General features: G+C 53.8%; 1 protein-coding gene across 2 annotated transcripts; it reads left to right on the plus strand.

Annotated features, from left to right (window-relative positions):
* Nucleotides 1–619: 619 nt before the first annotated feature.
* On the plus strand, nucleotides 620–20,939 carry MUC3A (mucin 3A, cell surface associated). 2 transcript variants are annotated; one of them, XM_054656156.2, is made up of 12 exons: nucleotides 620–852; nucleotides 3,002–13,564; nucleotides 13,671–13,856; nucleotides 15,709–15,824; nucleotides 16,241–16,305; nucleotides 17,248–17,396; nucleotides 17,834–17,899; nucleotides 18,257–18,419; nucleotides 18,964–19,137; nucleotides 19,230–19,321; nucleotides 19,489–19,541; nucleotides 19,711–20,939. In XM_054656156.2, the coding sequence occupies exons 1-12, from the start codon at nucleotides 792–794 to the stop codon at nucleotides 19,750–19,752; spliced, it is 11,730 nt and encodes a 3,909-aa protein (XP_054512131.2). In that variant the 5' UTR covers nucleotides 620–791; the 3' UTR covers nucleotides 19,753–20,939. The 2 variants fall into 2 exon arrangements, with proteins under 2 accessions (XP_054512131.2, XP_024213751.3); XM_024357983.3 differs by having other exon boundaries at nucleotides 18,964–19,113.
* The last annotated feature ends 114 nt before the right edge of the window (nucleotides 20,940–21,053 follow it).

Genomic DNA, 21,053 nt, shown 5'->3' on the forward strand with positions numbered 1-21,053 from the left:
CGATTTTTCTGCCTCAGCCTATTAGTAGAGATGGGGTTTTGCCATTTTGCCCAGGCTGGTCTCGAACTCGTGACCTCAAGTGATCCACACCCCTCAGCCTCGCAAAGTGCTGGGAATACAGGCGTGAGCCACCGCGCCGGGCCCAGACTAGTATTTTTGAGTGTTTCCTTTGGTCATCCATGTTTCCTTTTCTGGGACCTAGCCCCAACTCTTCAGATAATAAAATGACTTCAGATGGAATTCTGTGTTAATTACTCCCACGGTTTTTTCTGGCCTATGGGGTCCTGCGGGGGACAGGATGGAGCATGGGCAGACTGAGGGACAGAAGGGGCTTGAAGGAGAGCGAGGTGCCACTGTCTCCCCAGCAGGAGGAATTGAAACTCAGGAGAGGCTGCAGGAGTAGGACCAGACTCCAGAGTCCAAGCCCTCGGTCAAGGGTACCCTCCACGGGTGTCGGGGAGGAAGGGCAGCTTCCAGGCAGTTCCATGTGGGCCAGGCAGGCTGTGGGGCTGAGCCAATAGCAGCTCTTCCTGCCTGACACTTCCTGGACTTGTCCTATCTTTTTCCCCGTGTCCCGCTTCCCACAGCGCTGACGTCTGTCTGTCCGGGTGCAGGGAGAAGGGAGGAAGAGGGGAGAGGTGGGGCGGTGCAAAGGTGAGGCTGTGCTCAGCCCTGACGCTCAGCACAACCGATAACCAGCACTTTCATTACGTGCACGCCCCAGGGCCACGTCCCTGCCGCTGTCCTGGTCCTGAAGCCTGTTCTGCCCCAGCCCCCTGCCCGCTGGGCCCATGCAGCTGTTGGGGCTCCTCGGCCTCCTCTGGATGATCAAGGCCTCCCCGTGGGCCACAGGTAAGGGGGAGAGGCGGGAGGGGGTTGGAGAAAAGCTCCTGATGTGATGTTCCAGGAAAGGGGAGGGAAAAGTGGCTGTAAGGCCTGGGGAGGGGGGATAAGAAGGCACCGCTTGGGGCTCTGGGTGCAGGGAGAACCGAGGCACGGCCTGATTGGGGGAGGGGGCGATGAGGAGAGGTTTCTTCCAGAGCTCCAGGTGCAGGGAAAACCGAGGTTGGGAAAGAGTGAGGGAGTTGGGTCTCTGCCACTCTCCACCAAGCACTGAGCAGGTTGCAGCGGCTGAGCCCCAATCTGTATCTGCAGCTGGAGGGTAGAGGGTGGGATTTACGTCTTCCCAGAGCAGTGCCCTTCCTGTCTTGACTCCTTCTGTCACCTGCCTCACGCCCCCAGCTTGAGTGTCCCCTTCACACTGGCCTCTCCCTCCCTGACAGCCCTCTAACTTCTACCCCTGGTCTCGGTCCTCTGGTTTCAGCCTCTCTGCCTTTTGTCCCCCCGCGGCTCCTCCCCAGCTCTGCCGTCACTCTCTTACCCCGGCCAGGGCCCATGTGTCTGGGTACAGCTGTTGGCACCAGGGCCGGGGCAGGGAGCTCCTGATGTCCACTTCGCTTCCAAGGGTGCGTCTGAGACTACCCGGCGTGGGGTCCCAGGCTTCTCTCTTCTGCCCTGCAGGAACACCCCGCAATTCCTCTATACTTCTCTTTTCTCTGTACTTCAGTGTCTGCTTCTGATCCCCGATCCCAGGCCACCCAGCCTACAGGCCCATGAGTCCCCTTCTCAGTCACCTCCAGGGCCACATCCTGTAGCCAAGGGCTGTAGCCTGGGGATTCTCATAATCCCTGACCCCACTTCCCTGGCACCCACAAGCTAGGTTGAGACGTGACACCCCAGCTCTCAGCCACAAGATGGGCTGTGCCCGAGGTGAGGGGTAGCAGGTCGGGTACTTCCCACTTCCCATCTGCTGTGGCTGCCTGTCTTCCTCGTCCCCGACACCCCCGACAGCCGGATCTCTGATCCTAACTCTGACCAATTGTGAAATGGGTTGAAATCCACATGCTGGGGTTCATGCTTGTAAACTAATGAATCCCACGGCCAAAAGGGAATAGTATAGAAAAATATGTCTATTTGTGTGATGAACACTCACTGCTAAGCCTTAAGGTCTCCAGAACTCATCACGCCTGACTGCTGAGGTAGCTCCTTCTGGAAGTTTCTTTTTCTATGCTGTCTGTCTGCCTCTTCACCTAGTCCTCACTCCATGCCCTTTGAAGTCATTAGTGTGTGAGCTTAGCCTGTTTCTCTTTGGTGTTCTCTGGGCAGTTTTTTGTTTTTGTTTTTGTTTTTGATGGAGTCTTGCTCTGTCACCCAGGCTGGAGTGCAGTGGCACCACCTCAGCTCACTGCAGCCTCTGCTTCCTGGGTTCAAGCGATTCTCCTGCCTCAGCTACAGGTACACGCCACTACGCCTGGCTAATTTTTGTATTTTGTTTTAGTAGAGAAAGGGTTTCACCATGTTGGTCAGACTGGTCTCGAACTCCTGACCTCAAGTGATCTCCTGCCTTGGCCTTTCAAAGTGCTGGGATTACAGGCATGAGCCACCGTGCCTGGCCCTCTTTGTTCAGCTTTCCCTGTCTCCTGGTTTTTGTGATGCGCCCCCTGCCAGGACATGGCTGGGTTCTCTCTTTTTCTCTTTGAAAGCGGAGTCAGCCCAGACAGCAGCAGGGTGCCGGGAGAAGCAGTGGTGGGAGCAGAAGGTTAATGGGGGGATGGGAGCACTCCAGGCAGTAGCAGGGGGAGGAGAGGAAGGGGCAGAGGGAGGAGGAGCCTGGGTGTGACCAGAGGAGGGAAGGGAGGGGAGGGAGGCTCTGCCCAGCTCGGCTATATCAGGACAGGAGGACCTGCCATGACAAGGCCAAGGCCCGGTGAGGAATGAGGGCTCCCATGCCCCACTGCTCCCCTAGGAGCAGACAGGCAGTGGTCTCCAGCACCACAAAGCACCCAGCTCCAAGCTGCCTCTGATGCAGGAGTCAGCTGCAGTATGCCCTGCCCTCTGTGATGCTGCCTGGAAAATGGGTGAGTGAGTAGCTTACATGAGTGATGTAACAAAATGACCCACGGATTTACCAGTGGATTCCTCTGCTCTGCCGCCAATGCAGGAACTTTATTCACGGCCACATCCATCTCTCAAGTGCCTTTCCCCAGGGCAGAAGCAGCCAGCGCTGTGCTCAGCAATTCTCCACACTCCAGAGACCTGGCTGGGTGGCCACTTGGTGTCCCCCAGCTCGCCTCTCCTGCTCCTGGCCACAGGGAAAATGCACCTATGACACTCACTACCTCCCCCCATGACACACTCATCTCTGAAACATTGCTCAACTCTCCAGTCAGTTCCAACACCTCAACCACCCCGACGTCCAAGTTTGCCTTCAAGGTTGAAACCACTCCACCCACCGTGTTGGTCTATTCGGCCACCACTGAGTGCGTGTATCCAACGAGCTTTATAATCACCATCTCCCACCCCACCTCCATCTGTGTGACCACGACGCAAGTGGCCTTCACCAGCTCTTACACCTCGACTCCCGTGACACAGAAGCCAGTGACCACCGTCACCAGCACTTACCCTATGACCACTACTGAGAAAGGAACGTCAGCCATGACATCTTCTCCCTCTACCACCACTGCAAGGGAAACTCCCATAGTGACAGTGACACCCTCCTCTGTGTCAGCCACAGACACAACCTTCCACACTACAATCTCGTCTACAACTAGAACCACAGAAAGGACTCCCCTGCCCACTGGAAGCATCCATACAACCACGTCCCCAACCCCAGTATTTACTACTCTCAAAACAGCAGTGACTTCCACTTCCCCCATCACTTCTTCAATCACTTCCACAAATACAGTGACTTCTATGACAACGACCGCCTCCCAGCCCACAGCCACTAATACATTGTCATCACCCACTAGGACCATTTTATCTTCCACACTTGTCCTGAGCACAGAAACAATCACCAGTGGTATCACAAACACCACCCCCCTATCCACCTTGGTGACCACACTCCCCACTACCATCAGCAGGTCTATACCTACATCTGAGACCACCTACCCTACTTCTCCCACCAGCACTGTCACAGACTCCACTACCAAAATCGCCTACTCCACAAGTATGACAGGTACATTGTCCACAGAGACTTCTCTCCCACCCACCTCTTCCTCTCTCCCAACCACAGAAACAGCCACGACTCCTATGACAAACTTGGTAACCACCACCACTGAGATCTCCTCCCACAGTACTCCCAGCTTCTCTTCATCAACCATCTACTCCACAGTCAGCACATCCACAACTGCCATCTCCTCACTTCCCCCTACCTCAGGTACTATAGTGACTTCCACAACCATGACCCCATCTTCTCTGAGTACAGACATCCCTTTCACAACACCAACAACTATCACCCACCATTCTGTGGGCTCTACCGGTTTCCTGACTACAGCAACAGACCTCACATCAACATTCACGGTTTCCAGTTCCTCAGCAATGTCCACGAGTGTCATTCCATCTTCCCCCAGCATTCAGAATACAGAAACCTCATCCCTTGTCAGCATGACCTCTGCCACTACTCCCAGTGTGAGACCAACTTCTGTAAGTACACTCAGCACTCCTACAAGTTCCCTCCTGACGACCTTCCCAGCAACATTTTCATTTTCATCTTCCATGTCTGCCAGCAGTGCTGGGACCACTCACACAGAGAGTATCTCCTCACCTCCAGCCGGCACCAGTACACTCCACACAACAGCTGAATCCACCCTGGCACCCACTACCACCACCTCATTCACAACTTCCACAACTATGGAACCACCTTCAACCACTGCAGCAACTACAGGAACAGGTCAGACCACCTTCACCAGCTCTACAGCCACATTTCCTGAGACCACCACACCGACTCCTACAACTGACATGTCCACAGAATCTCTCACAACAGCCATGACTTCTCCTCCCATCACTTCATCAGTCACTTCCACAAATACAGTGACTTCTATGACAACTACGACCTCTCCTCCCACAACCACCAATTCTTTTACATCACTGACCAGTATGACTCTGTCTTCTACACCTGTCCCAAGCACAGAAGTAGTCACCAGTGGCACCATAAACACAATCCCTCCATCTATCTTGGTGACCACACTCCCCACTCCAAATGCTTCATCTATGACTACATCTGAGACCACCTATCCTAATTCTCCGACTGGTCCTGGTACAAACTCCACGATGGAAATCACCTATCCCACCGCTGTGACAGAGACATCATCCACTGCTACCTCTCTTCCACCCACCTCTCCCTTGGTCTCAACTGCAAAAACAGCCAAAACTCCTACCACAAACTTGGTAACCACCACCACCAAGACCACCTCACATAGTACCACCAGCTTCACTTCTTCAACCGTCTACTCCACAGCCAGCACATACACAACTGCCATCACCTCAGTTCCCACTACCTTGGGTACCATGGTAACTTCTACATCCATGATCCCATCTACTGTGAGTACAGGTATCCCTACCTCACAACCAACAACCATCACTCCCTCATCCGTGGGCATCAGTGGTTCATTACCTATGATGACAGACCTCACCTCAGTGTACACAGTCTCCAGCATGTCTGCAAGGCCAACAACTGTCATTCCCTCATCTCCCACTGTCCAGAATACAGAAACCTCAATCTCTGTTAGCATGACGTCTGCTACCACTCCCAGTGGAGGACCAACTTTCACAAGTACTGAGAACACTCCAACAAGGTCCCTCCTGACAAGCTTTCCAATGACACATTCATTCTCTTCTTCTATGTCTGAAAGTAGTGCTGGGACCACTCACACAGAGAGTATCTCCTCACCTCGAGGCACCACCAGTACACTCCACACAACAGTTGAATCCACCTCATCACTCACTACCACCACCTCATTCACCACATCCACAGTGATGGAACCACCTTCATCCACTGTATCAACTACAGGCAGAGGTCAGACCACCTTTCCCAGCTCTACAGCCACATTCCCTGAGACCACTACACTGACTCCTACAACTGACATTTCTACAGTATCTCTCACAACAGCCATGACTTCTCCTCCCTCCATCAGTTCTTCAATCACTCCCACAAATACAATGACTTCTATGAGAACTACGACCTATTGGCCCACAGCCACTAATACATTATCACCACTCACCAGTAGCATTTTATCTTCTACACCTGTCCCAAGCACAGAAATGATCACCAGTCATACCACAAACACCACCCCTCTATCCACCTTGGTGACTACACTCCTCACTACCATCACCAGATCTACACCTACATCTGAGACCACCTACCCTACTTCTCCCACCAGCACTGTCTCAGACTCCACGACCGAAATCACCTATTCCACAAGTATAACAGGTACATTGTCCACCGCCACTACTCTCCCACCCACCTCTTCCTCTCTCCCAACCACAGAAACAGCCACGATGATTCCTACCACAACCTTGATAACCACCACCCCTAATACCACCTCTCATAGTACCCCCAGCTTCACTTCTTCAACCATCTACTCCACAGTCAGCACATCCACAACTGCCATCTCCTCAGCTTCCCCTACCTCAGGTACCATGGTAACTTCCACAACCATGACCCCATCTTCTCTGAGTACAGACATCCCTTCCACAACACCAACAACTATCACCTACCCTTCTGTGGGCTCTACCGGTTTCCTGACTACAGCAACAGACCTCACATCAACATTCACTGTTTCCAGTTCCTCAGCAATGTCCACAAGTGTCATTCCATCTTCCCCCAGCATCCAGAATACAGAAACCTCATCCCTTGTCAGCATGACCTCTGCCACCACTCCCAGTTTGAGACCAACTATCACAAGTACTGACAGCACTCCAACAAGTTCCCTCCTGACGACCTTCCCAAGTACATATTCATTTTCATCTTCCATGTCTGCCAGCAGTGCAGGGACCACTCACACAGAGACTATTTCCTCACTTCCAGCCAGCACCAATACAATCCACACAACAGCTGAATCCACCCTGGCACCCACTACCACCACCTCATTCACCACATCCACAACGATGGAACCACCTTCAACCACTGTAGCGACTACAGGCACAGGTCAGACCACCTTCCCCAGCTCTACAGCCACATTCCTTGAGACCACCACACTGACTCCTACAACTGACTTTTCTACAGAATCTCTCACAACAGCCATGACTTCTACTCCCCCCATCACTTCTTCAATCACTCCCACCAATACAATGACTTCTATGAGAACTACGACCTCTTGGCCCACAGCCACTAATACGTTATCACCACTCACCAGTAGCATTTTATCTTCTACACCTGTCCCAAGCACAGAGGTGACCACCAGTCATACCACAAACACCAATCCTGTATCCACGTTGGTGACTACACTCCCCATTACCATCACCAGGTCTACACTTACATCTGAGACCGCCTACCCTAGTTCTCCCACAAGCACTGTCACAGAGTCCACAACTGAAATCACCTATCCCACCACTATGACAGAGACATCATCTACTGCCACCTCTCTTCCACCCACCTCTTCCTTGGTCTCAACCGCAGAAACAGCCAAAACTCCTACCACAAACTTGGTAACCACCACCACCAAGACCACCTCACATAGTACCACCAGCTTCACTTCTTCAACCATCTACTCCACAGCCAGCACACCCACCACTGCCATCACCTCAGTTCCCACTACCTTGGGTACCATGGTGACTTCTACATCCATGATCCCATCTACTGTGAGTACAGGTATCCCTACCTCACAACCAACAACTATTACTCCCTCATCTGTGGTCATCAGTGGTTCATTACCTATGATGACAGACCTCACCTCAGTGTACACAGTCTCCAGCATGTCTGCAAGGCCAACAAGTGTCATTCCTTCATCTCCCACTGTCCAGAATACAGAAACCTCAATCTTTGTTAGCATGATGTCTGCTACCACTCCCAGTGGAGGACCAACTTTCACAAGTACTGAGAACACTCCAGCAAGGTCCCTCCTGACAAGCTTTCCAGTGACACATTCATTTTCCTCTTCCATGTCTGCCAGCAGTGTAGGGACCACTCACACCCACAGTATCTCCTCACCCCCAGCCATCACCAGTACACTCCACACAACAGCTGAATCCATCCCGTCACCTACAACCACCATGTCATTCACAACATTTACAAAGATGGAAACACCTTCATACACTGTAGCAACTACAGGCACAGGTCAGACTACATTCACCAGTTCAACAGCCACATCCCCTAAGACCACCACACTGACTCCTACCCCTGACATTTCCACAGGATCTTTCAAAACAGCCATGAGTTCTACTCCCCCCATCACTTCTTCAATCACCTCCACATATACGGTGACTTCGATGACAACTACCACCCCTCTAGGGCCCACAGCCACTAATACATTACCATCATTTACCAGTAGCGTTTCATCTTCTACGCCTGTCCCAAGTACAGAAGCGATCACCAGTGGTACCACAAACACCACCCCTCTATCTACCTTGGTGACCACATTCTCCAATTCCGGCACCAGTTCTACACCTACATCTGAGACCACCTACCCTACTTCTCTTACTAGTGCTCTCACAGATTCCACGACCAGAACCACCTATTCCACCAATATGACAGGTACATTGTCCACTGTGACCTCTCTTCGACCCACCTCTTCCTCTCTCCCCACCACAGTAACAGCCACAGTTCCAACAACAAACTTGGTAACCACGACCACCAAGATCGCCTCACACAGTACTCCGAGCCTCACTTCTTCAATCGCAACCACCGAGACCCCCTCACACAGTACTCCCAGATTCACTTCTTCAATCACCACTACCGAGACCCCCTCACACAGTACTCCCAGATTCACTTCTTCAATCACCAATACCAAGACCACCTCACACAGTACTCCCAGCTTCACTTCTTCAATCACGACCACTGAGACCCCCTCACACAGTACTCCCAGCTTCACTTCTTCAATCACGACCACTGAGACCACTTCACACAGTACTCCCAGCTTCACTTCTTCAATCACTACCAACGAGACCCCCTCACAGAGTACTCCCAGCTTCACTTCGTCAATCACCACAACAGAGACCACCCCACACAGTACACCCAGCTACACTTCTTTGCTCACCACCACCGAGACCACCTCACACAGTACTCCCAGCTTCACTTCGTCGATCACCACCAGCGAGACCACCTCACACAGCTCTCCCAGCTTCACTTCTTCAATCACCACCACCGAGACCACATCCCACAATACTCCCAGCCTCACTTCTTCAATCACCACCACCAAGACCACCTCACACAGTACTCCCAGCTACACTTCTTTGATCACCACAACCACCACCACCTCACACAGTACTCCCAGCTTCACTTCTTCCATCACCACCACTGAGACCACATCCCACAATACTCCCAGCTTGACTTCTTCGATCACAACCACCAAGACCACATCCCACAGTACTCCCAGCTTCACTTCTTTGATCACCACCGAGACCACATCCCACAGTACTCCCAGCTTCACTTCGTTGATCACCATCACCGAGACCACCTCACACAGTACTCTCAGCTACACTACCTCAATCACCACCACCGAGACCCCCTCACACAGTACTCCCAGCTTCACTTCTTCAATCACCACCAGTGAGAACCCCTCACAGAGTACTCCAAGCTTCACTTCTTCAATCACCACCACTGAGACCACCTCACACAGTACTCCCAGCTTCACTTCCTCAATCACCACCTCTGAGACGCCCTCACACAGTAGTCCCAGCTTCACTTCTTCGATCACCACCACTGAGAACGCCACACACAGTACTCCCAGCTTCACTTCTTCAATCACCACCACCGAGACCACATCCCACAGTACTCCCAGCTTCACTTCTTTGATCACCACCACGGAGACCACCTCACACAGTACTCCCAGCTTCACTTCTTTGATAACCACCTCTGAGACCCCCTCACACAGTACTCCCAGCTTCACTTCTTCGATCACCACCACCGAGACCCCCTCAAGCAGTACTCCCAGCTTCACTTCTTCGATCACCACCACTGACTCGATCGTCACCACCGAGACCACATCCCACAGTACTCCCAGCTTCACTTCTTCAATCAGCACCACTGAGACCACATCCCACAGTACTCCCAGCTTTACTTCTTCGATCACCATCACTGAGACCACCTCACACAGTACTCCCAGCTACACTACCTCAATCACCAGCACTGAGACCCCCTCACACAGTACTCCCAGCTACACTGCCTCAATCACCACCACTGAGATCCCATCACACAGTACTCCCAGCTTCACTTCTTCAATCACCACCACCAAGACCACATCCCACAGTACTCCTAGCTTCACTTCTTCAATCAGGACCACTGAGACCACCTCTCATAGTACTCCCAGCTTCACTTCTTCAATCATCGCCACCGAAACCACCTCACACAGTACTCCCAGCTACACTTCTTTGATCCCCACAACCGAGAGCACTTCACACAGTACTCCCAGCTTCACTGCTTCGATCACCACCACCGAGACCACCTCACACAATACTCCCAGCTTCACTTCTTCGATCACCACCACCGAGACCACATCCCACAGTACTCCCAGCTTCACTTCTTTGATCACCACCACAGAGACCACCTCACACAGTACTCCCAGCTTCATTTCTTTGATAACCACCTCTGAGACCCCCTCACACAGTACTCCCAGCTTCACTTCTTCGATCACCACCACCGACTCGATCGTCACCACTGAGACCACATCCCACAGTACTCCCAGCTTCACTTCTTCGATCACCATCACTGAGACCACCTCACACAGTACTCTCAGCTACACTACCTCAATCACCAGCACCAAGACCCCCTCACACAGTACTCCCAGCTACACTACCTCAATCACCACCACTGAGATCCCATCACACAGTACTCCCAGCTTCACTTCTTCAATCACCACCACCGAGACCACATCCCACAGTACTCCCAGCTTCACTTCTTCAATCAGGACCACTGAGACCACCTCTCATAGTACTCCCAGCTTCACTTCTTCAATCAGGACCACTGAGACCACCTCTCATAGTACCCCCAGCTTCACTTCTTCAATCATCGCCACCGAAACCACCTCACACAGTACTCCCAGCTTCACTTCTTTGATAACCACCTCTGAGACCCCCTCACACAGTACTCCCAGCTTCACTTCTTTGATCACCATCACCGAGACCCCCTCAAGCAGTATTCCCAGCTTCACTTCTTCGATCACCACCACCGAGTCGATCGTCACCACCAAGACCACATCCCACAGTACTCCCAGCTTCACTTCTTTGATCACCACCACGGAGACCACCTCACACAGTACTCCCAGCTTCACTTCTTTGATAACCACCTCTGAGACCCTGTCACACAGTACTCCCAGCTTCACCTCTTCGATTACCACCACCGAGACCCCCTCAAGCAGTACTCCCAGCTTCACTTCTTTGATCACCACCACCGAGACCACATCCCACAGTACTCCCAGCTTCACTTCTTTGATCACCATCACCGAGACCACCTCACACAGTACTCCCAGCTACACTACCTCAATCACCACCACCGAGACCCCCTCACACAGTACTCCCAGCTACACTACCTCAATCACCACCACTGAGACCCCATCACACAGTACTCCCAGCTTCACTTCTTCAATCACCACCATGGAGACCACCTCACACAGTACTCTCAGCTTCACTTCTTTGATCACCACCACCGAGACCACCTCACACAGTGCTCCCAGCTTCACTTCTTCGGTCACCACCACCGAGACCACCTCACACAATAGTCCCAGCTTCACTTCTTCGATCACCACCACCGAGAGCAACTCTCACAGTACTCCCAGCTTCACTTCTTTGATCACCACCACTGAGACCACCTCACACAGTACTCCCAGCTTCAGTTCTTCGATCACCACCACTGAGACCCCCTTACACAGTACTCCTGGCCTCACTTCGTGGGTCACCACCACCGAGACCACCTCACACATTACTCCTGGCCTCACTTCTTCAGTCACCACCACTGAGACTACCTCACACAGTACTCCCGGCTTCACTTCTTCAATCACCACCACTGAGACCACCTCACAGAGTACTCCCAGCCTCAGTTCTTCAACCATCTACTCCACAGTCAGCACATCCACAACTGCCATCACCTCACATTTTACTACCTCAGAGACTGCGGTGACTCCCACACCTGTAACCTCATCTTCTCTGAGTACAGACATCCCGACCACAAGCCTACGAACTCTCACCCCTTCGTCTGTGGGCACCAGCACTTCATTGACTACAACCACAGACTTTCCCTCTATACCCACTGATATCAGTACCTTACCAACTCGAACACACATCATTTCATCTTCTCCCTCCATCCAAAGTACAGAAACCTCATCCCTTGTGGTCACCACCTCTCCCACCATGTCCACTGTGAGAATGACCCTCAGAATTACTGAGAACACCCCAATCAGTTCCTTTAGCACAAGTATTGTTGTTACACCTGAAACCCCAACACAGACCCCTCCTGTACTGACATCAGCCACTGGGACCCAAATATCTCCTGCACCTACTACTGTCACCTTTGGAAGTACGGATTCCTCCACGTCCACTCTTCGTACTCTTACTCCATCAACAGCCTTGAGCACGATCGTGTCAACATCACAGGTTCCTATTCCTAGCACACATTCCTCCACCCTTCAAACAACTCCTTCAATCCCCTCTTTGCAAACTTCACTCACATCTACAAGTGAGTTCACTACAGAATCTTTCACTAGGGGAAGTACGTCTACAAATGCAATCTTGACTTCTTTTAGTACCATCATCTGGTCCTCAACACCGACTATTATCATGTCCTCTTCTCCGTCTTCTGCCAGCATAACTCCAGTGTTCGCTACTACCATTCATTCTGTTCCTTCTTCACCATACATTTTCAGTACAGAAAATGTGGGCTCCACTTCTATCACAGCGTTTCCTAGTCTCTCTTCCTCTGCAACTACCAGCACTTCTCCAACCAGCTCCTCTCTGACCACAGCTCTCACTGAAATAACCCCCTTTTCTTATATTTCCCTTCCCTCCACCACACCCTGTCCAGGAACTATAACAATTACCATAGTCCCTGCCTCTCCCACTGATCCATGTGTTGAAATGGATCCCAGCACTGAAGCTACTTCTCCTCCCACCACCCCATTAACAGTCTTTCCCTTTACTACCGAAATGGTCACCTGTCCTACCTCCATCAGTATCCAAACTACTCTTACTACATATATGGACACTTCTTCCATGACGCCAGAAAGTGAGTCCAGCATCACACCCAATGCTTCCAGTTCCACTGGCACTGGGACTGTACCCACAAACACAGTTTTCACAAGTACTCGACTGCCCACCAGTGAGACCTGGCTGAGCAACAGCTCTGTGATCCCCCCACCTCTTCCTGGCGTCTCTACCATCCCGCTCACCATGAAACCAAGCAGTAGCCTCCCGACCATCCTGAGGACTTCAAGCAAGTCAACACACCCCTCCCCACCCACCACTAGAACTTCAGAGACACCAGTGGCCACTACCCAGACTCCTACCACCCTTACATCACGCAGGACAACTCGCATCACTTCTCAGATGACCACACAGTCCACGTTGACCACCACTGCAGGTTGGACCTTCTGCCTCTCTGTTCCCCTCCTTCCTCCCCTGCAAAATTCCTGTGTCACTGAGGTCAGGCTTTATCCTGAGCTTCCCTTTCTTCCTGTGTTTTCCAGGCACCTGTGACAATGGTGGCACCTGGAAACAGGGCCAGTGTGCTTGCCTTCCAGGGTTTTCTGGGGACCGCTGTCAGCTCCAGACCAGATGCCAGAACGGGGGTCAGTGGGATGGCCTCAAATGCCAGTGCCCCAGCACCTTCTATGGTTCCAGTTGTGAGTTTGCTGTGGAACAGGTGGATCTAGGTGAGTTGCCAGAGCTATGCCTTCTGCACTTCCTCCCACAGGGTGTCACTGACTCTCCCCAGACTTATCCCTCTGTGGGGCCTGGAGGCACCCATGCCTTTTTGCCCGGTCCTTCCCTCCCTGCCATCTCTCCCATGCCCTCCGCTGCCCTGTGTCATGCTCCTCTCCGTCCTCACCCTTAGGAGGTGGCTGGGACCACCCTCCCTCCTGGGCCCATCTCCTGACTTGGGCTGCTTGGAGCTGTATCAGTTTCCAACTGCTGCCGGGCCAACAAACACAAACCTGGCTGCTGGAACAACACGACATTATCATGTTAGAATTCTGTAGATTAGAAGTCTGATGTGGGTGTCACTGGGCTGAAATCAAGGCGTCACCAGGGCTGTGTTGTCTTTCAGCGGCTCCAGGGAAGAATCCATTTTTTTGCCCTTTGCAGCTTCTGGAGCCTCCCACATTGCGTGTGCCAGGGCCCCTGGCTCCATCTTCCAAGCCAGCAAGGCTGCATCTCTCTGTGTCTTTCTCCCATAGCCTCATCTCCCTCTGATGAACTCTGGCCTCCTTGATTGCTTCTCCCACTGTTAAGGACCCTTGTGATGACTTTGCCTCCTCCCCAAATAGTCTATGTTAATTTTCTCAAGATCAGCTGATTACGCTGGGCGGGGTGGCTCACACCTGTAATCCCAGCAGTTTGGGAGGCTGAGGGGGTAGGATCACCTGAGGTCAGTAGTTGGAGACTAGCCTGGCCAACATGGTGAAACTGTCTCTACTATTAGTTGGGCATGGTGGCAGATGCCTATAATCCTCACTATTCAGGAGGCTGAGGCAGGAAAATTGCTTGAATCCAGGAGGTGGATACTGCAGTAAGGCGAGATTTAGCCACTGCACACTAGCGTAGATGACAGAGGGAGAGCGAGACTGTCTCAGAAGAAAGAAAAAAAAAATCAGCTGATTGTCTTATAATTCCTGCACTTTGGAAGGCCGAGGAGGGAGTATCGCTTGAGGCGAGGAGTTCAGGACCAGCCTGGGCAACACAGCGAGACCCTCATCTGCACAAAAAATTTTAAAAACTTACCTGGGCATGGTGGCTCATGCCTGTGGTCCCAGTTATTTGGAAGGCTGAGGTGGGAGGATCACTTGAGCCTGGGAGTTCAAGGCTGCAGTGAGCTATGATCACCCTATTGCACTTCAGCCTGGATGACAGAATGAGACCCTATCTCAACAATAAAAAAAAGTTAGGCTGATTAGCAATCTAATTCAATCTGCACCCTTGATCCTCCCTTGCCCTGTAGTATAGCATAGTCACAGTTCTGGGGATTAGGACATGGACATCTTCCCACTATGGGGGCAGCCAGGAGGGACCACAGGCTGACCGCTATCTTCCTGCCTGCTTTCACTCATCTCCACACAATTCCTTCCTTCCTCTTTCTCTCTTCTTTCTTTTCTTTTGTCTCTTTCTCTTTTCTTTTTTTCTTTCTCTCTTTTTCTTTCTTTCTCTTTCTTTTCTTCTTTCCCTCATCTTCACACAATGCTTTCTCTCTCTCTCTCTCCCCCCCCCCCATCTTTCTTTTTCATTTTCTTGAGAGAGAGTCTCGCTCTGTGGCCCAGGCTGGAGTGCAGTGATGCAATCTCGGCTCACTACAACCTCCGCCTCCTGAGTTCAATTGATTCTCCTGCCTCAGCCTCCTGAGGCATAATGCATCCTGGAATTCCTACATCTGTTCCTGCCTCTGGGCATTAGTCCTCAGGGATCTTGGAGGGGAGCAGCAGGAGGAGCCTGTGGGTTGGGGTGGTGGTGTTGGTGGCTTCAGACAAAAGCAGACAGAGAAGTGACTGGGGACATGCATGCTCTGTGCAGATGTAGTGGAGACCGAGGTGGGCATGGAAGTGTCTGTGGATCAGCAGTTCTCGCCAGACCTCAATGACAACACTTCCCAGGCCTACAGGGATTTCAACAAGACCTTCTGGAATCAGGTAAAGGGCAAAGAGAGGGGATTTTTTTTTTTGAGGTGGAGTCTCGCACTCTCACCCTGGCTGGAGTGCAATGGTGCGATCTTGGGTCACTGCAACCTCCGCCTCCCGGGTTCACATGATTCTCTTGCCTCAGACTCCCAAGTAGCTGGGATTACAGGTGCACACCATGACACCCGGCTAATGTTTTGTATTTTTAGTAGAGACGGGTTTTCACTATGTTGGCCAGACTGGTCTCGAACTACTGACTTTGTGATCCACCTGCCTCGTCCTCCCAAAGTGTTGGGATTACAGGCGTGAGCCACGGCACCCGGCCGGGGAGGGGAATTGAAGTGTCTTCCCTGGAGCTGGGGTTGGGTGTCTGGGTCCCCTCAGATCTGCAGGTTCGGACGTGAGCCCAGGGATCCTTGGTGTTTCAGATGCAGAAGATTTTTGCAGACATGCAGGGCTTCACCTTCAAGGGTGTGGAGATCCTGTCCCTGAGGTAGGAGACCCATCTGGGGATGCGGAGGCAGTGTTGGGTGGGGGAAATGTGTGCACGCAAAAAACCCATTCCTTTCTTTTGTAATCATCGGATTTTATAAAGAGAGGGGTGGAGGGGGTACATAAGAATCACTCCCTGGGTATTTTTTCGGATCGTTTTCTGGGGCCATTTATCTGGAGGAGGGGTGGCACCTCTCTTCTTCAGCACACTGGAAGGAGAGAAGTTGCAGGGACATGTGGGAAGGTGGTGCCTGAATTGATGACTTTGTCCCCCTCTGGCTGGCCCCTGCTCTACCGAGTGGGTCAGCATTAGAGAGAGAGAGAGAGAAAGAGAGAGAGGGAGAGAACGCGCGTCCAGGGGTGCCCGGTGGATGATGGCTTGATGCAACAAGAAGAGAATGTCAGGCCAGATGTGGTGGCTTACACTTGCAATCCTAGCACTTTGGGAAGGCTAGGCGGGTGGATCACCTGAAACCAGTTCAAGACTAGCCTGGGCAACATAGTGAGAACCCATCCCTACAACAATAAAAATAGTAATAATAATAATAATAAAATGATTAGCCAGGCATGGTAGTGCACACCTGTAGTCCCTGATACTTGGGAGGCTGAGGAGAAAGGATCACTTTAGCCCAGGAGTTGGAGGCTGCAGTGAGCTCTAATGACACCACTGCACTCCAGCCTGGGTGACAGAGCAAGACTTTGTCTCTATAAAACACACAGAGAGAGGAAGTCAATCATGTCAGTCATTCCTTGTCCTGCCTTCCCAGGCAGACCAAGTCAGGAATGCTGGCAGCCCCTTCTGAAAAGGATGCACGTGGCATCCCAACTCATGACCTCTGCTCCCTTCCCCCTTCTGGTGCACTTTGGGTTGCTTCTGGAGGTGCCCCTCCAAGGACCCATATGTTCCTGGCTGGGGCACTCTCTAAGGCCGTGGACCCCTCAGGAATGGCAGCATCGTGGTGGACTACCTGGTCCTGCTGGAGATGCCCTTCAGCCCCCAGCTGGAGAGCCAGTACGAGCAGGTGAAGACCACGCTGAAGGAGGGGCTGCAGAACGCCAGCCAGGATGCGAACAGCTGCCAGGACTCCCAGAGTGAGCCCGGGCTGGAGGGAGGGGCCAGGGCCTGAGGTGTCACCCCAGCCCACTCCAGCTCAGCCAGGGGGCCACTGGGCTCAGGTGCCAGCCCTGTGGTACCTCTGGCAGGTTGGGAGAAGGGGAATAAGTCCACACACAACGGTGTCAAGGGTGGGGCTAGGGAGGGTCTCCCCGTGACCTTGGTACTGGGAAAGAGACCCCCTGATTGTCATGCTCAGCATTTCCCAGATGGCTGAAGACCTCGGATTATTCAGGGGAGATGAGGCAGGCAACAGGAGTCTTCCCCTGTGGCTCTCTCCTCTGGGAGAGGGCTCTCCCAGACGGAGAGAGCCCTCACTGCCCTCCCTGTGCCTATCCTGCCTCCTGGCACTAACCCCTTGACCTTAACCCCTCGATCTGCCCCGCCTATTCCATCTGTGCCTGTGTTTCCGCAGCCCTGTGTTTTAAGCCTGACTCCGTCAAGGTGAACAACAACAGCAAGACAGAGCTGACCCCGGAAGGTGAGGGTGGGCTAAAGGGCTGAGTGGTCTCCCGCGGCTATGATCCGGGCTACCAGGGACATTTGCCCATTGAAGCCTGTGGGCAGGGAGAGACCTTTGGGGGAGGCAAGTCATGTGGCCCAGGGCGGCCCTTCCTGGCACTGGTTAGTGGCTTCCACCTGAGGACAGCAGGGGCCACGAGGAGAGGGTGAGGGTGCTGGGGGTGGCCTCCCCTCATCGAATCCCAGGGTCTACCCCACAGCACCCCCCCCTCGGAAATGGAATCCTCCTCGCGCATATTCAGAGGCACCATTATCAGGCCCCTGAATAGAATGGATGAGGTCCTTGTCTCTGTGCATCCCCCTCCCCAACCCCCAGCCATCTGCCGCCGCGCCGCTCCCACGGGCTATGAAGAGTTCTACTTCCCCTTGGTGGAGGCCACCCGGCTCCGCTGTGTCACCAAATGCACGTCGGGCGTGGACAACGCCATCGACTGTCACCAGGGCCAGTGCGTTCTGGAGACGAGCGGTCCCGCGTGCCGGTAAGGCCCCGCTCACCATCAGCATCAGCCGAGCCCCTCCCACTCATTCTAGGATGAAGCCCCGCCCCATGCTCCGCCCCGGCTCCGCGCCCTGGGCCTACAGTGGAGCCTCGTCCCCAGAGTCCCGCTCCAAGCCCATCCCCCTTGCCCTACAGTGGAGCCCTGCCCTGGAGCTCTGCTCCCTTGATGGGGTTGAGTCCTGTCCCCTAGTTCTGGGAGAGAACCCCGCCCACTCATTCTAGGGTGGGGCCCCGCCTCCTCGTTCTAGGGTTGAACCCCGCCCCCTCCTTCTAGGGTGGAGCCCTGCCCACTTGATCTAAGGTGGAATTCCGCCCCGTTACCTAGGGTAGAGACCCGGCCCCTCGTTCTAGGGTGGATTCCCAGCCCCTTGTCTAGGGTGGAACCTCCCCGCCTGCCCTAGGGTGGAACCCCCCGCTGCCCTAGGCTGGAGCCCCGCCCCCTCACCCGCCCCCGCGGGGCCCAGGTGCACGCGTGGACCCCGAGCCCGGAGGTGAAGAGGGTCTGACCCTGCGATCTCCCGCAGCTGCTACTCCACCGACACGCACTGGTTCTCTGGCCCGCGTTGCGAGGTGGCCGTCCACTGGAGGGCGCTGGTCGGGGGCCTGACGGCCGGCGCCGCGCTGCTGGTGCTGCTGCTGCTGGCGCTGGGCGTCCGGGCGGTGCGCTCCGGATGGTGGTGCGGCCAGCGCCGAGGCCGGTGAGCGCGCGGGGGGCGGGGCCGGGGGGCGAGGGCGGCCAAGGGGTCCCAGGCGGGCCGGCTCTGTCTGACCGCGCGGCGGCCCCACCTAGGTCCTGGGACCAGGACAGGAAATGGTTCGAGACCTGGGATGAGGAAGTCGTGGGCACTTTTTCAAACTGGGGTTTCGAGGACGAAGGAACAGGTGAGTCCTGCCTCCTGAGGAAGCAGGCCGGGGCTTTCTTGGGCACCACTGCGAGGACAGACGCCCTCCCTGCCTTCCTCGCATTTACTCTGTCCCCCTCTCCCTTCTGTCCCCTCCCTCTCCCCTTCTCTTTCTCCCCTCCTCTTTCTCCCCTCCTCTCTCTCTAGACAAGGATACAAATTTCTATGTGGCCTTGGAGAACGTGGACACCACTATGAAGGTGAGGGGCTAAAGAGGGGGACCCCAAGGAACTCTCCCAGCCTCCATTCCAGAATCCCTCCCCGACCCCCACCAGGGCAGGGAGGGGGCTGGGCTCGGATCAGCAGTGACCTCCCTGTCAGCCCAAACCAGTGGCTTCGCGTTCCCGTCCCTCACTGTGACTCTGACAGGTGCATATCAAGAGACCCGAGATGACCTCCTCCTCAGTGTGAGCCCTGCGGGGCCCCTTCACCACCCCCTCCGCCCTGCCCCGGACACAAGGGTCTGCACTGCGTCCATTTCAAGAGGTGGCCCCAGGACGCGGGCAGCCCAGGCTCCTGCTGTTCTTGGGCAAGCTGAAACTGTTCCCCCAAATCCCATCCTTCTCCTTCCAACTTGGCTGAAACCCACCTGGAGACGCAGTTCACGTCCAGGCTCTTCCACTGTGGAATCTTGGGCAAGTCAGTAACGAGCCTCAGTTTCCTCACCTGCAAAACGGGTACAGCATTCCTGTATGATATCTCACGCCGTTGTTGTGTAAACCACATAGACTTGGTCAATTCTCGATCCTACTCTGCCCTCCCGTCTCAGCCCTCGTGTTGCCATTGCCTCTCTCGGATCCTCCAATCCTCACGTCCTTCACCTGGTCTCTGGCCCTGGTTCCTATTTTCTCTCAATTCCCTACTGCCTGTTTCTTACTTTGAACCTGGAGGCAGCCTGCAGCCCCATCCCATCTCCTGCCCTCTCCTGATCTAACTCCCTGCTGCATCTCTTGCTCTCATTCCTTAGACGTCCTCCCCTTTTGACCCCGTTCCTTCATCCATCCTGCCCCCCAGTCCCCCAGCCCTAAATCCTCCCTCCTCTCCTCACATCCTGGTCCCTAGCAAGGTATAGATAGCCTCTGTGTCTTAGGATACCCCAGATGCTGTTCCCCCGGTCACCCTGTTGCCCAGTTCCCCGTTTCTCTTGCTCTCATTCCTTGTATCCTTTCCCCTTTTGAGCCCGTCCATTCATCGGTTCTGCCCCCGACTCCCCCTGACCTAAATACCCCAGCTGCTGTTCCCCCCGTCACCCTGCTGCCCAATTCTTTATTCTCCACCCCTTTCTCTCACCCCTGGAGCCCTGTGGGTGGGGGCAGGGCATGAGTTCCCCAGTCCCCAAGGAAAGGCAGCCCGCTCAGTCTCCCTCCTCCTCATTTCCTTCGATCCCCCTCCCTTCTTGCCTCACCACTGCCTTTTAAACCCATCCCCTCTGATTCCCCTCCTCCCCCTTCTCTTCCTGGTGTCACCTGGATTCCTGCGGTAACTCTGAGCCCTTGAAATCCTCAGTCTCCTTGGCGGGGAAGATTGGCTTTGGGGACAGGAAGTCGGCACATCTCCAGGTCTTCATGTGCACAATATAGAGTTTATTGTAAAAAGCAGCAGCCCTCTGTCTGTCTCCTTTTCACCCCCTCAGTGGTCTCCGTTTGATTGGAGAACAGGGATTTCCAGAGGTGGCACTGTAGGAGAATCCTGGGAGCACCTGTGTCTCCCGG

The sequence above is a fragment of the Pan troglodytes genome, chromosome 6 (assembly GCF_028858775.2).
Source record: "Pan troglodytes isolate AG18354 chromosome 6, NHGRI_mPanTro3-v2.0_pri, whole genome shotgun sequence".
NCBI classification, from domain to species: Eukaryota; Metazoa; Chordata; class Mammalia; order Primates; family Hominidae; genus Pan; species Pan troglodytes.